This window comes from Anopheles cruzii, chromosome 2 (genome assembly GCF_943734635.1).
Source record: "Anopheles cruzii chromosome 2, idAnoCruzAS_RS32_06, whole genome shotgun sequence".
Taxonomy (NCBI): Eukaryota; Metazoa; Arthropoda; class Insecta; order Diptera; family Culicidae; genus Anopheles; species Anopheles cruzii.
This window is the reverse complement of record NC_069144.1, coordinates 30286839-30303024: the sequence shown is the minus strand read 5'-3', so window position 1 is coordinate 30303024 and position 16186 is coordinate 30286839. Positions and strand designations below refer to the sequence as shown.

The window sequence follows — 16186 nt, the reverse complement described above, 5'->3', positions numbered from 1 at the left end:
CAGATTTTTTCTTATCCGCCTCGGTGGTAGCGCTGCTGGTACCAATCTCTGCACTAAGTTTCACTCCAGACGCGGGAATTCTCTGAACATGGCTTTCTGTGGAAGTATCTTCCTTCTTCGGGGCCGGCGTCGGACCGCTTATAGTGTCCGCGGGATGAGACAAGCGTTGCTGTTTCGTAGCTTCATTCACAGGATCGATTGGTACCGCGACGCAAATTGCTGCGAAAAGCGCAACCAGGGAGATCTGCAAAAGTTAGCACAAAACCATGAGTATATTGACACACCATCACTGACTAGCGAGCCGACACGGATCCGCAATAGGCACAATAACTCACAAATTTGATCATCGTAAAGGTTCGGTTGAGACGATACAATGCTTAATGATGGGTCACCGTATCTAAGCAAAATGTTTTTATACATTTGCGTCGATTCGCACTACTCCCACCATTGTGCTTAAGTGTGATAGTAGCAGTGAATATAAGCAGAAGAATTGGCCAGGGTTTGATATGTACGTAACTAATTTACAACAATGCCGCTACCACAGGGCCGGCCTTGTGTAGCCTACAGTGGTACGGGAATCCCGCGGAAGAGGACAACACGGACAATAATTATCACTTCTCTGCCTCTCCTAATCTCGTAGAGGTTGCAGTAACCTTTCTACGACGACAAACCTGTTGACTGAACCTCGTTTTGTTACGCATTAAATAATGTCGAAAAACACATATTTTGGAAATTTTTTAATGTATAACGGGTGACTTGGTCACTGTTGTGTCGTTCGTAACCTATTTACACAAACTTTTAGTGCTGCTGCGCTTAAAACTAATATTCAGTTTCACTTATTTACCGTGGCCCGCAGTTGAATGAAGCATACTGGATGTTAGCAGAAAGTGATTATTCTATAATTTTCACTCAATTCAATTGTACCTCCACATGTACTGGGATTATAAAGGTCCTGTATAACTCAAGCTTCGACTGCGAAATAATTTCTTTAGGCTGTGAACTGCCACGCAACAGCATAATCACCTACTAGTATTTCAACCCCCACGTATGTTCCATGCAGTTGTTGAAAGGACTTGGTGGTGCTACCAAAAATTTGGTCTTTTTTCGTTTATCTGCACACCGAGATTGTCCCTCTTGTTGTTGTCTTGTTCGATCCCTATGTAAGACTGACCAAATAAAAAATCATATGGAATCGGAGAACATTCGATCTACAACAAACTCTGGCTATGTTTCCAAGGATCTGCCACATGATGAAAATATAATCCGTGATCGACTATTCTCTTCTGAAACCTCCCCGATAGTTGCTAACTATCCCATCAATGTATGGAACTAGTCGCTCTTGCAGATCGTAGGAGATCTTGTAGGCGATATGCAGGACCGTTCTAGTCCTACAATTGGTACATAATAACCTGTAATTCCCGCCTGTGGAATTGGGCGAGTTAGTCTACATCGAATCATTGCTCCAAATAGGTAATCTGCTGTGAGTCGGTGTTGGTCCATTTATAGGCCCTGGTGTGATCAATCAAAACGTGATCTACCGCCCCCGCTCTCCTCAGAGTATGTTCGTTCCATTAGCTTAGTTTCATAGTCGTGATCGTGGTGCTTATGCCTAAAGCCAAATAAAAAAAAATTAAAACTTTCAATAACATCCGAGGATAGTAGTCTTTTCGAAACCATCAACAACTCAAGTAAGTTCACGAGTAGCAAACGGGTTTCGGGAAGAAGGTCCATGAAAAAAATCTTCTTCAAGAAATCGTGAAAGTATCGGAAAAATACCACTTAAACATGTTTGGTAATCTCACTGTTGTGACTGCAATGGTTCCATCGAGTCCACATCGTTTGACCATTCTTTGGGAGAATATCATTACTCGCTTGCGTTGGGAGGTATTCGCCATTTTCGCAGCAAGCACTCAGCGGGAAGTACAGATGGAAAAATATAATAGACATGTAATTAAAACTACCGTGGTCTTGAGAAGAAATTATTTTATTCATAATGATTGCTAATTTACAAGATTATTTTTCAAATAATCGTTCTCACTGTCGACTTTTGCTAATCTCGTTTCAAAGAACTCCTGCACTGTATCTGTGTTCCATTTGGTGATAGACAAGGTTTCCTTCACGTTTCCCTGTTCATCCATTAATTTCACTATTGGATCCAATCCCCGCACGTACTTGATTGTTAGGTTTGGGAATTTGGCCGGACGGTCACTCTTGATAAAAGCTTGGATTTGTGGGTAGGCTCCAAATTTACAAGTGCAGACTTCCAGCACTGCCATAGGGTACACTTTCAGCTTCGATGATTTGACTGATTTATCATTTTGACAACATTCCAAACAATGTTCTCTGGTACAGAAAAGAGGGTTATTAGAGCGGGTTGGGGGGATTTTGTGAACAGGCGTAACTTACTTCAGTTCGTTCAGACCGTAGTCGCTCAAGGTGTTGCAAGATGAGCAGCTGAGTTGTGATTTAACGAGACCCAATTCTCGACAGTCTTCTGCGGAAAACCCGGCCAAAACCTAGGATGGCAGGATCTTGAAGTGCGGTTTTAACTTTAAGCATTATGTCTACTTACGACTGAGGGAAAGACCAACATTATAACTCCGTAAATATATCTTTGCATGATGAAGTTGGTTCCGGCAATTGGTTCCTCGATCGACACGTACCTCTTCTTGTGTTTTGTTTACGATTTTCGAGAAGCCTTTTTATTGACAAGCCGCATAAGCAAAACGAGACCGTGTTTAAGCGTTACAATAGTAACGGTTCGTAACGCAACGAACTGCAAAACAAAAACTTGTACTAACGTTTAGTACATTAGTACGAATACCGTTAAATCTCGTAAATGCCTAGATTTTGCCATTTAATACAAAAATAACAAGAAACAGAATTTTTTTTTAACAATTTAAATACCAGTACATTAATATGGTCGATGTCAGTAACAAAAGTGGGACATTTTATCCTAATACCACTTCATTTCTTGATTCTAGAGACTGTTGACGATAAACGAACTGGGTTTTGAGATCATCATTTAGATCAAATAATTTCGCATAATTTTTTTATTGTTGTTGCCGAACAAGGGAGAAGACGCCCCCGCTGCTGGCCGTTGTTGTTGCTGTGAAATTCCCAACACCGTCGGGTCGAATAGGTGCACTACCCACCGATGCTGCCGGAACATCTAGTATTTTGCGGTGGGCAAATAAATACCATTACTCATACCGTTGGTTGGGTAAATAAGATTTCTTTCAAAAATTAATAATATTGTACGTTATTATTTCACGATAAGTTTACTATTCGCCTCTCCGCGTTCTAATTATCTGTTATTATTCATTGTGAAGGGCGAAAGACAGCCATTCATTATTCATCATTTCTTTCCCGTATCGCTATAAGCAGGATTTAATGCTTTTCTAATACTATCGTAGGTTATGAATATTATGCCTTTCGTGTAAAAGTACAAATAAGTGTAGATATGAGTGTAGATGTGTACGGATGAAATGGTGTAATAGTTTCTCCTATGATTTAAGATCATCCTTTATTGGTTGGATTTGCATCCTTTCTTAAAATATATTTGTATATATTATATAGGTGAAAGGTGCGAAGCCCTTTCTTCTTTTTTGAGAAAACTTCTTAATACACAATAAGATGCAGAGCTATTGTTATTACTGATGTTCCGTGCGTGTACACGCCAGAATGCATCGTTTGTTTTCGTCTGTACGTTGTTGATTATTCTGCATTTGAATTTTGGGCTCTCTGTTTTTTCCTCGATATCGCGCAATTCTCTGTACTATCGGTATACAATTAAGTCGTGTGTCTGCGCTGTTTAGTAATTCGAATTTCTGGTGCAATCGAAAAAATAGCATTTATTGAACGAAACCAAACCAAGCAAATATTTGTAGACAAACAACCTATGCAGTGTAAAATGGTTGTACAACTTCGTAGTTGTGGCAAGTTCCGCACTTCGTATGCAGACACCAACGCTGAACCGTATGTGGAAATAAAATAACAATACCCTTATATTTGGCATGCAATATTAACTTAAATTAAACACAACTGTATGAAAGTGAAGCATTTTTTGCCCCAAAATGCAAATTGAATCAATTTAAAACATTCTCAAGACAGAACGAGGATTTTTTCACGTGCTGTTTTCATACAACCTGCCTAGGTTAGATATTCGTCCCATACACCTATCTTTACGAGTTATAAGCTAATGATAATTAGATAACCATTTAAGACTAGCATTTTCTCTTTTAATGTTCAATTACGCACAAGAGGAGCCGTGGGTACGATGCCTTAATATTATCAATACTCCCAGAATACCAGCAACCCAAATCTTGCATTTCGATATCATTGATGCACCTGTAAAAAGCTGCATACGTTTAGTTAAAGGAGACACCATACACCTGTGCCTTATTTGCAGCCTAAACATAAATATACTGAGAAAGCTAAAACACACGTTTTTGATTAGTGCAATGTGTTATACGACATCGTAGTTGTATACAAGAAAAATTTAGGGAAACTAAACTAACACGAAATTATGTTTCTTTTTTGGCTCAAGAAAGAACTGCTTACGCTTTAACAATTCGCTTCGTGAAGTGTTCCAGAACCTTAAAGCATTCGGATTCAAGAATCAGACGTGGAAGTAGGAGTAATAAGCAGCCATGAGGAAAAAGCCATCTAGAGGGAAGCCTCTTACTGATGCCACACATTTGCAACATCTAGCAAACTTCAGTTAGGTTAGTATTTGTCACGAAAAAAAAATTCCAAAGAGAAGAAGCTTGCACATAGAGAAAGCGGACAAGCTTCAAGCACTGGTGCTTGAATGATCCGATGAGATATGATCGTACAACGAGCCCCGCAGATTACTTATCAGAAACAGCCTAATACGAAATCGGCCGATTTGGTCTCGATAAGTTATACAACTCCTACAGAGTACAACTCCTCGATAGAGTTTACAGTCCTACAATGAAAATTCCAGAAATGGTTTTCCTTTGAGAAGGTAACTATGTTTCGAATCGGCGACTTATCTAGTTTTAGTACACGTGATTCTTTATGCAGAATGCTTTGGGAAGTTGAACTTGTTTTTAGTTTTCTTCACAGTTTGGCAAGAGAATTTAACAAATTAAACTTCTATTGTCGAAATAAAGTGGAATCATTTATCGTCTAACAACTGCGACGACTACCCGTTTGTTCACCTTTACCGTTCGACATATGCCGACTTTTGACGCTGATAACGTATCTTCTTGTTTAAAACTAGAAAAAAAGTCTTGAGCTCTTTGGCCTAAAGTTCGCGATAATAGTGTTTGCTCTGTGGTTTAGCATCGTTTTCAAATTATTTCATGTTTCATTATGCTAGTTGCGTGTTAGTTGTTGACTGATGAATTCGAAGGTCATGGACAGCATGCAGTATAATAGATTTTAGTTTTGATTTTCCTTTTTCAGTATGCTTCTTGCTTTATTTCAATTTGGTATCGTTGCAAAGCTTATGATCCTTTGCGCTCAAGGATATACTTTGATAATAGAGTTACAGCGGACACGAAATTAATCACGGGTTGGGTGATGCGTAATCTAAATATCATACGGTACAGAGTAGGGTTTCACTGTGCTATATGACATGTTTTACAGTCTTCTAAGGTTGTTTGACTCTAAGCCAAACCACACATTTTGTTTCGTTACAACTAAAAGTGTCTTCAAATGCGTTTCACATCCATTCGGCCGGATGCAAAGTTCATGTTGTTTTCCTGCCCATACATTGTTATCCGTCAATCACGCGTCATATTTTTCTCACGACTCAAAATGAAAAAATATGTTTCAATAAATATGAATATGTTACAAGTGCAAAGGTTTAATTTCCTAATGATTAAAATTATAGCTCATCATAAAAGCAAACGCAGCGCAATATCATAGTTAAGTTTTGCTTTTATCATTTCAAAACATGTTGCAAAGTTCTGGTAAAACTATGTTGCACTTTCAATGTTAAAATTTACTCATTTGGCAATCTTATTGAGCATAAACATATGACATGTAATAGCTCTTTCCTCACAGCTAATAAATTTCACAAAATGAGCAAACCCTGTAATGAAAAGCAATACATTATCTCGTTCGAGCATCTGTACCACGTCATGATACATTTTTAAAAGGAGCAAGTGTTTTGTCTCCTAGCAGCCAATTGAAGATTGTTAAAATTATTTGCATAAAACGTTTAAAATTGCTTCCCATACAGCCATGACCTCTATACACATACTGCTGCAGCGCGATGTATTTAATCGTAAGGATCCCAAAGATACAGCCTCATTCAAAGGTCGATTTCAATGCTAAACGAGTCATGCACCAGGAGCCGAAGAAAATGTTCAAAATCACGGTACAATAAATTCTATCACATGTAAGTGATAGGAAGAATCTTGTGCTTTGAAAACAAAACATGGTTTTATAGTTTTAAATGTAACCGAAATAGAAACGTTAAGAAAATACCAAAAGAAATTCCATATGCTCATTAAAATATGTACATATTATGCCATCGGTCTGGAATTCTGCCTGTTATTTTGCTCCTTCGATTACATACCGCATCGGAACTAAAGTGAAACTAAAATTGCTCATCGAAGTCAAACAATTTTACTGGAAATTACCTATGCAAGGCATTTGATATTTGCTTCAGAGATTGACCAACCTCGAGTACCAGTTTTTCGTTGTCCTTGACGTTTCTGTTACTTGCTGACCGCAGAGATAGCGACTGATTTTCAACACGACTCACCAGCTCTCGGAAATGGAACTTGGCGTGCGGTGGTAGAGATTCGTTGTCGGCAAATGCGATGCAGTACGATTGCAGTAAATTGAGGCGATCGCTCATACCCAACCATTGAGAACCAGAAATTGTTGCCACCGATAACTTTAAACTATCCTGCAGTAGCTGAACTTGTTCCAGAATTTGTTCTCTTTCGCCTGGTGCTGCTGACGGTGCTGGCATTGATTTGTCAGATGTCTGTGTAATGTTATCACTCAGCTTAGCGACGTTACCGGATGATGCCGCGCTAGTTGAAGTCACTGCACTGCCTGTACCGAGGGTTGAAGGAGGAGCAGCTTGGGTTTGTATGGGAGTTGCGTAAATTGAAGAAAACTTGGAAGGTTTCATCGGAACAGCTGGTTTCTTGTTACCACATAAGCTTGCCGCTGCACTTGTAGGTAAATTCGATTGTGCTTGATCGAACTGGTGGTGGTTGAGCGAATTATCGCGATGGTCGTCTGTTTCTACATTATTGTTCATCCTAGGTATCATATTGGAGACACATTTTGTACCCATTTTTGGGCTAAGCTGTACCGGTTGATCATTTGGCGACTCCTTTGCTTCCCATAGCTTTTTTAAGCTACTAATGCTGCCCGTGCTCTTTCGCTTACTGTCCCCTTCTTCGGCGCCCGCTCCACTGCTTCCGGTGGACAGGTTGTCGCCACTGCTACCGCCACTATCCAACTTGAGTGAGTTACCCTCTAAACTTTCCCGTTTACGATCATCACTCAGCTCAATTTTGATTTCAGTCTTTTTTAGTTCAATCACCTTGTTACTATCAATCGGCGCTAGGCCTGTCACTATCGACGGACAATTTGTCTTTTTTGATTTGAGCGAATTGAGTGCGTTGTTCTCTAGGATCAGCTCATTGCTGGGATCTACTTGAGCTTTGCTGAAAACGCCGAAATTGGTGCCATTTTTTTTCACCGCATCGCCAACTTCTACCTTTGCCCGATGATGTTCGTTCTCAGAAGAAGACGACGACGCTGAATTATCGTTATTATTCAAAACATTACCATTACTATTGTTGCTCACGTTACTATTGTGAATGCTGTTAACAGTGCTGCTTCCATGATGATGTTGCTGATGCTTGTTGTTATTGTCCACTGACAACGAGTCTTCAAGATCACATCCGCTGACTCCAGCACCATTGTTGGACAAGTCAACATTATTTGGATCCACTTTACGAAGTCTAGCTTTAAAATCAATTATACTGGCCGCGTTGTCTTCCTTTTTCACTGTAGCTCCCGGGTCCACTTTTTTCAGCTGAGTCTTGAAAGATGGTGGCTCGGCAGAAGAACTACAACTACTTAGGTTAGTTTTTCTGCTCGCAGGGATGGTGGACTTGGATACTGGTACAGGTTTCCGCAGGGAACTAACCACATCGGACGATTTATAGTGGGATATCGGCTGAGGAGCTTCAGAAGGATGAAGTGGCGATGTCGCTTTTGGTTGATTTAAAACTTCGCATGAATCACTGGCCAAATGTAATGATGCGTCGGACGAATCTATTACAGCACCACTGATACTTTTTTCATTGTTGCTTCCATTATTACAACTATTCTCTTCAGCCTGCAAAAATTTTGGCACATACGTCGCATCTTTGCATGGAGGGCCTTTTTTCGCATCCATTTTCATGTCATTGTGGTTCGGAGGCAGTGCCAAGAATGATTGATCAACTACACCGTTAGCTGCGGCATCCGCAGGGCTTCCCAGCGAGCTGCATGAATCGTTGGAAGGTTCGCGTTTGCGCAAGCTCACACCGAACCGCGAGCTGGCTTCTTTAACACTCGGCTCGGTGTTACTCACATCGTTAGCTGATGGTACAGATTGATCCATGCTTAAACCACGTTGATCGGACGGCGAGTCAAACTCTTCCGGTGGCGGAGGAAGATCGACGGGTGGTGGTGGAAACTCTAGATCTGCTAAAGTGGGTTGAACGGTTCGCTTTGGACTATTGCTTCCAACTACTCCTCGGAAAGAAGAAAAGCTCATCATCGACCCATCCGTAGTCGTGCGATGGCGCTGCAATTTCGAGAGACTAGCTGTTGCTGAGTTGGACATTGTCACGCCACTGGATGAATTGCTACGAATCATTTGCGGTTGTGACTTAATTGCTTGACTTCTTTGCACCAATATACTATTTGGTACAACGTTGGGAGTTGCCGTTATTGGTGGTGGTAGCGATTCTGAAACCAGCATCGTGTTTTGATTCGTTAGCTGTTTGCCAGAACCGGGTCCGCTAACCTGCTGTTGGTGTGACGATTGCTGGACCGGATGTTGATGTACCACGGCTCCATCGCTTTGGCGTAAAGATTCAAGATAGGCTCCTATTCGAGCATCTTTTGGTAGCGTTCCGTATCGATTGATTGCTTTCTTCACGTTTTGCACTTCTAGTGCCCCCAATATCGGTTGATGAGGTAGTCCAGAGGTACCTACACCTGTTTGACTTGGCGCTGGAACTCTAGGCGGCGTTTGATCGCGTCGCGTTTGTTGTGACGACAATCGTTTACTGCTACGCGTTTCAAGTCCACGGTTGCCCATAATTGGAGCTCGTTTGAAAGAGCTTTGTTGAAACGGCTTTTGGAAGCCAAGCGGTTCTTGATTGTCCGTATCAGTGTCGGGTGTAACTTCTGTATGCTCGTTCTCCGAATCGGTACCTCGGTTTATAAGGCTCACCATGTCCCGAGTAAAACCTATAACACATAATGTATAAATGATTAATAAAAAAAAATCATAGTGGAATAACGAAACCATCTTTTATACACTTGTAATTAGTTTCATTAACTTGAAAAGCTTAACACAAAATTTAGTTTTTTAGAACAGCGAAATATTGGTTAATTAGAACTGGAACTCTTTAATGTGAAATTATTCGATGAATTAAAAATATATATTAAAAGATTTCTTAAAAATAATTTATTAAATCAATTTATCGGAGATAGGAGGAAATAACTTTAAAATAATGCGGAAATTAAGACATTAAGTAGCTAGAGAAAAATGTTAGCAACATTAGTATGGTGCTCCCGAAACGAACTATAAACACCGTAAAAGCTTACCGAAGTGTGAAGCAATTGAATCAAATAAGTTAATTATATTTTCCTCCAATTAGTCTCAATTGTTTTGTTCCACATCAATCCGGAAAACACACATCTAATCCGTCAAATCTGAGTTAAGGTTTACCCATTTTGATCAACTATGTATATTAAGCAGAAACTTTAGGTTTCATATAATTTCTTCTTCGCACGTCAACAGTGCAAAGTTAGCAAGTTTTGGTATTAGTACTAGGTACTGTCACGTTTGGCTAGGGCCACGGCACATTAACTACAATTAAACACAGCTTAAAAAGCATTTGTTATCTATACGTTAAAGTATTAAGTACATGAACTCAACACGGATGCCAAATAGTTCATGAATCTCTTTTGTTAGGCGAGTTAAAACAAGCAATCAACAATAATAGACGGCGGTTTGTTGAAATACCTCGAAACAGCTTATCAATAAGGAAACTACTGCAAGAGGACGATTTCATGATGGGATTTGCTTTACCATTGGCATTCTGCTCGAAGTCTCCCGCTTTACAACTCTCATCGTCGCGATAGGTTGAGTCACGGCTCGATGACAATAGACTGAGAAATAAGCAAGAGAAAAACAAAACATGTAACATTCTCTATGGGGACTAGCAGCCACACGTCAAATTTACCTAGTCCTTTTTGGTGGTGCTGGTGCAGTTTTACCACGCTTGTTAGTTGTTCGACGCATTTGTACACCAGCTGTCGTTGGCTGCTTGTTCCCAAATGTACTAAACTTCGAACCTGACCCTGAATCTGAAATTTTGTGAACAAAAACAGATTTGTTCGATGACACATTCTTGCTGTTATTACAATAACCTTGGCCTAACTGTCAAGCACACCCATAAACCATAAACAGTATTTTCTTTCTAAGAATCTGCAGATAATCGGAAGGCGTTAGCAATTACAGGCCGATCTAATACGGCTCTATATGTGATCGAAAAAAGTTGCCAAGTGCCAGTCGATAATGACCCTAGTTCTGCATTGCCACCATTGAAGCAATTTTTGAAGTGAATGAATGAATTTAACATAAAATCGCTTCTCAACAAAATAGTAAGTTTGCTCTGTTGAGTTAAATTTCCAATAATTTTCATAAGCATTAAGTAGAGAACTAACCAGAGATCGGAGTTGTAGCTTGTTCGTGGGAAAGTGATTGCGGCTGTAGTAGAGCCTGCTGCTGCGGTGGTGAGGCATTCATAGCCTGCTGTTGCATGGTAACGTGAGGTTTCTTGCTCATTTGCGGCGTAAGCTGCGGAGGAACCATGCACACCCCTTGTAACTGTTTCTCGACGGCTTCAGTTATGGAAGATTCCTGTCAACAAAAAATCTATACCAATAAGATATATTGTTGTTAAGAAGACAAGCACTTTTTAATTACCTGAAACATGTGTTCTAAATCGTGATGAATGCTCTTGAACGTTGGACGATCCTGGGCATTCCACTGCCAGCATTTTCGCATCAGATCGTACACTTCCGGGGGGCATCCAGGAGGTCGCTCCATTCGATAACCTGATTCCAGCTTGTGAAACACATCGGTCAGATCAATGCCCGGATAAGGTGACATACCGTAAGTTGCTATTTCCCAAAGCAGAACCCCGAAGGCCCATACATCGGATTTGGTACTGAACTTATTGTATGCCAGACCTTCCGGGGCGGTCCACTTGATGGGAAATTTAGCACCGGCGTGAGCGGTGTATGTGTCATCACGCATCAATCGGGCCAGCCCGAAATCGGCCACCTTCACTAAATTGTTGTCACCAACCAAACAGTTTCGCGCAGCCAAATCTCGGTGGATAAAGTTTCGGCTCTCCAGATAGCTCATCCCAGAGGCGATTTGTGTGGCCATGTATAACAGCGCCACTGCATCCAACGTTTCTCTGCCAGCTGTACGCAGGAAATCTAGCAAGTTGCCATGGCTCATAAATTCGGTGATGATATAAAACGGCGGTTCTCTTGTACAAACTCCTAAAATATTTAAGAAATGAAAAAAATTGTTATTGCATAGTTTGTGTGATAAGATCCCTGAATCACGGCACTCACCTATCAGCTGAACCAAATTAGGATGCTTCATTTCCTTCATGATAGAAGCTTCCTCTAGGAAGTCCTTAAGCGCCATCGTATCTTCCTTCAGCGTCTTTACGGCCACCGTGTTACCATAGCGCTTCCATACAGCCTCATAGACTTCCCCATACTGGCCACCCCCCAGTTTATGTTTCATCACAATATCTGTCCTGCATATTTCCCACTCATCCGGTTCGGGACTCAGGGGAAACACTGTTGGCTTGTTTTGCTTCGGCGCAGGGTACAGTAGCGGTGTTATCAGACCATGCCCTTCGTGTAATGCACTATGATGATGCACCAGTTCGGCCAATGTATTAAATTTTGCGTCCGTCGTTACGTATACCTTGCCGTCCGAATCCTCCGATATTCTATAGTGATAAACGCGTCCATCGTACCGCAGACTGATGCTACGCTGTCCGGGAGAACTCTCACTTTCCCTTACTAGGAAACTTCCATTGATACCAGAGCTGAGCAAATACTCGGCAGCATTGCGCGAAATCGGACCATGGTACCATGAATGCTTCTCCAGTGAGTTGAGTGGCGTCACATAATTGGACGGAACCCAACCAACGTGGCCAGAATCGGAATGAGCTTCGCACCATTCGCCAGATTTGTTGTAAGAAAGTATTCGCACTTGCTCTCCCTTCTGCAAGCTCAGTTGATTGTCTCCTCCGGCTTTAAAATCATACAGAGCAACAAACAGCTGCGGATCATCTTCTTCTGGCCCTGGAGCAAGCAGATTTTCCTTCGATGTCCACCGATGTGCAGTTTCAAAGCTGGACTGCACTGTGTTTGAACTTCCCTGTGAATGTATCGTACCAGAGTGATTTTCGGATACATCTTGATTTTGGCTTAGTAAGTCTGTTGGCAGCAAGCTTCCCGGAGGAGGTACATGTGGGAGCGGTCGAGATTGAAGCAGTGCTTCTGAAAAAATAAAACAGTAACCAAATTAATGTTAAAGCTATCAGTACGTACTCTCTAGATGAGAAAACTATCAACACAGGGTTAGATAAATAGTTCAGTTTGATTACAGGTACATAGTGCTTACAAGTGTCCCAAACGACAAGTCCCCCCTTCAAGATACAGCAGACGATAGAGGTAAATATTATTTGAATTAAAAATAGAAAAGCTACATCTTACCGCTCGCTAAAACTCTTCAAAAGGGTTAAATAATTTGCATTGGATTCGTTATAAATTTAGCCAAAACGGATTTATTTTATGGCAAATAAAAAGCATTCACTTCTGCTGGCTGTTGATTGTCAATTTAAGGCATAAGCCTTAACTTCTTAGAAACTGTAATAATGCTTTTGGAAATGACAAGATGTCAAGAGTTTCCGAATTACTTCAAATGAGTTCTGTATATCATTCGTGCACGTGCTTGATTCCTGATTCCCACTGATTGATAATCCAGGTATGAAAGACTCAAGATAGACGTTAAAGTACCACGTTACCACATATAATCTCGTTTCAAAAAACGTTTTCTGTAATATAGTGGATATATTCTAGCTACGAAGATGATAAATGATTGTAATAGTACAATCAATTTGGATAAAACTATATTATTAAAAATTGATCCAGGCTTTTTATTTGTCTTAGAAGTTCGGACCGGGACATGTTTTATCTAGGTGTTTGCAACCAAAATAATTGTTTTTAGATCGCATATAAAAGAATTTTCCATAAGAAGAAAGCATCATCAGCCTCTTGCGAAACCCCAAACGACGACGTTTATTTTCACTTTATAACTTATTCATATGGATAAATAATTACTATAAAGGTCGGGATTTGAGGAACATGATCACTTTACAAAAGCTATGCCAAACTGGTACATGAATTGCCATTCTAATGACGTGTTCTTCAAACTGGCCCAATTAGTTCTTCAGCACCCATTCCCTCCGCTACATCGTTATGACTCTCGATCGAACACATCGTCACAAAACCACAAAGCTTCGATCGTATTACTATGATTCAAAACCACCAACCCGATACCGTCATGTAATCGCCCTTTTTATATCTTATTAGGAAGTACAATCGTTATTCACCTAGGCTATAAGACGTTGATCATTTTCAAAGACGTTTTCGCGAAAGATTGAACAATAACGCGATTCATTTGATAGATTCGAGTTCGAAGTTATGTTCAAGTTATGTGTTTCCAGCAACGAAAAACAAAAATCCGTGCCTTTATTTATCATCATCAACTTAACGAAAATATTTCAATGTTTGATGCAATAATTAGCCGTGCCTCTATCTTTATTAGAAGGGAAGGACTGTATGTGCATTCTTTTTATTTTGTTTTGTTTATGTTCTTTTTTCATAAACATCAACAGATCGTCAAAACTTCAAATATGAGAAAAACAATTTTCTTTTAAGAAAAAAACAAATTCAAGATGAACCTCCCCAAGTTTTCTAAGATTTTGCGATGATATTAATATTAATGTAAAGGTTGGTTGATATTGTTGTTGAGAATATAGACTTTGCAGCAATAATGGTTCATTCGTCTCTTTCTTTTTCAAATCTGATGTTTTAGAAAACGTAAAACAGTTGTTTTGATAAGATTGTTTCCCACTCATTCGAAAGACTAAATGATCGATTGTCCTGATCAGCGATCATGGGGATCCGTTTGTGTCCATTTTTGTATAGCTATTTCAGCTTTACATTCCCGGATGAGAACATTAAATGCTCTGTTCCCTTAAATGTATTACTCTGCGGTGAGGAACAATTTTTCATTTTTCCATCGCAAACTCGTATTGTAATATTATAATATTCATCGAGCCAAGAAAAGGCCACAATCTAATGAAGTTGATGAAAATGGAAATGAAACTCAAACTAACAAAAACACATAAACAATAAAGTCGCCGCCGCAACTTAGAAGCATTCAGCTTCAGTTGAAGAAGAATTCACTGACTTTCCATTGGCCAAAAAAGTATTATAACCACATCAAATTAGATACCTATCACTAGCAACAAACAATCAGAGTAGTAAATACAGAGAAGTCGGTTGGACCTAAATTTTATCTGCTTTTCAGATGTAGCACTTACAACAAGCTAACAAAGGCAAAGCAGAGAGGTAAACTGATTTTTCTTTCATCTTGAACATGAATGTATAAAGTAATACTTTACATCCGAAAATAGATTTTACATATTCAGCTTGACGACACACACACCCAGGCTAGTTGCAATTTGTACTGGCACTGTAGTCCAATAAATTAACAAAGAAACCTTCCAAAGCGTGAAAAGCAGCATCTAAACAAAATCCCGTATTGGAACGCGATTGTAATTGGTCTGACTATCCAGTAACTTATCATTCTTTATGTCGAGTGGAGCAGCTTTCAACTAGAATGCCCTATAAGGAAGCAATACGCAACAAAGAAGAATCGGTCTTTTCGTGGCGCAGTAGCAGTAGAATCAGACTTCCTACTTAAAAATATGCTTAATGTTTGAAATAACTTCATACATTTTTCGCGATTTCATTTCGTTTTGAGCTAGAAGTTGAAACTTCCTTTTATATCGTATTTCTAAGTATTTCATAAGAACTCTTGAATCGCTGTACACCAATTGTTGTTGCTGATAATAATTGATCATGCTGCATTTACGTGTAATTAACACAAATGGAATAAACAATTGCAAGCACAGTTCGACATCCGGCAGAATCCTGAAAAAAACAAACAACGTGTTGTTTCACTCGTTATTCTTACCGCTATGTTCGGTGAATATGTTCGAGCCAAGGGTCCGCGCATCCTTTGATGAACGTGGTTTGCTGCGACTGGAGCGTATCGAGCTGCCGGCTCCTAGCGAGGACGCCGCCGCTGCGTGCCGTTCTTTCACTTGCTGGGCTCCCATTGCACACTTCGTGCCGCTGGTTTGGGACACTGACTAGACAAAGCACCAACCTACTCCAACACGCTGGTTAAAAATGTGTGTATCTGAAGACAAGACCGGTCGCGAGGGACGATCCGATTATCACGGGACGATTGCACTCCTTCCGAATGTGTGTGCGATTGCGCATACGCTCACGTACTTTACTTGGTTTTCAACGCACACTTTCCAATTGCCAATCCCAATGCATGCTTGGCGAGAAACCAGCCGCAGCACAACGCACCTTCCTCTTCCGATACAAATTTACAATTCGCCTGCTTTCTCGCCTCGGCCGACCCCCCGCCGGGTAATTTTCTTTCACGGCACGGCAAGCCAGGCACCACCACAACTGTAATATCTTTAGAGCTGCATTTTTCGGGCACAATCCTCAGCATTGGAAAAATTCAATCACTTTGCACAAGCACACATATTTTTCC

General features: G+C 40.4%; 2 protein-coding genes across 2 annotated transcripts; both read right to left on the bottom strand.

Moving 5' to 3' along the window:
- Window positions 1–2000: 2000 nt before the first annotated feature.
- LOC128267741 (selenoprotein F) lies at window positions 2001–2674 on the bottom strand. Its single transcript, XM_053004641.1, has 3 exons — window positions 2573–2674; window positions 2407–2516; window positions 2001–2343 (listed from the first exon to the last, which is right to left on the bottom strand). The coding sequence occupies exons 1-3, from the start codon at window positions 2618–2620 to the stop codon at window positions 2001–2003; spliced, it is 501 nt and encodes a 166-aa protein (XP_052860601.1). The 5' UTR covers window positions 2621–2674.
- A 2790-nt stretch (window positions 2675–5464) lies between these two features.
- LOC128269231 (tyrosine-protein kinase Abl) lies at window positions 5465–15734 on the bottom strand. The gene is made up of 7 exons (XM_053006634.1): window positions 15590–15734; window positions 11878–12822; window positions 11216–11802; window positions 10954–11149; window positions 10470–10593; window positions 10316–10395; window positions 5465–9468 (listed from the first exon to the last, which is right to left on the bottom strand). The coding sequence occupies exons 1-7, from the start codon at window positions 15732–15734 to the stop codon at window positions 6614–6616; spliced, it is 4932 nt and encodes a 1643-aa protein (XP_052862594.1). The 3' UTR covers window positions 5465–6613.
- Window positions 15735–16186: the final 452 nt, after the last annotated feature.

Coding starts and splice junctions, on each gene's coding strand:
- LOC128267741 (XM_053004641.1), bottom strand. CDS start 2,620: ATGCAAAGATATATTTACGGAGTTATAATGTTGGTCTTTCCCTCAGTC. Junction 2,517..2,572: donor TGTTGGTCTTTCCCTCAGTC/GTAAGTAGACAT, acceptor CTGCCATCCTAG/GTTTTGGCCGGGTTTTCCGC. Junction 2,344..2,406: donor TACGGTCTGAACGAACTGAA/GTAAGTTACGCC, acceptor TTTCTGTACCAG/AGAACATTGTTTGGAATGTT.
- LOC128269231 (XM_053006634.1), bottom strand. CDS start 15,734: ATGGGAGCCCAGCAAGTGAAAGAACGGCACGCAGCGGCGGCGTCCTCG. Junction 12,823..15,589: donor CATATTCACCGAACATAGCG/GTAAGAATAACG, acceptor TTATTTTTTCAG/AAGCACTGCTTCAATCTCGA. Junction 9,469..10,315: donor CTTCGAGCAGAATGCCAATG/GTAAAGCAAATC, acceptor TATGTGTTATAG/GTTTTACTCGGGACATGGTG.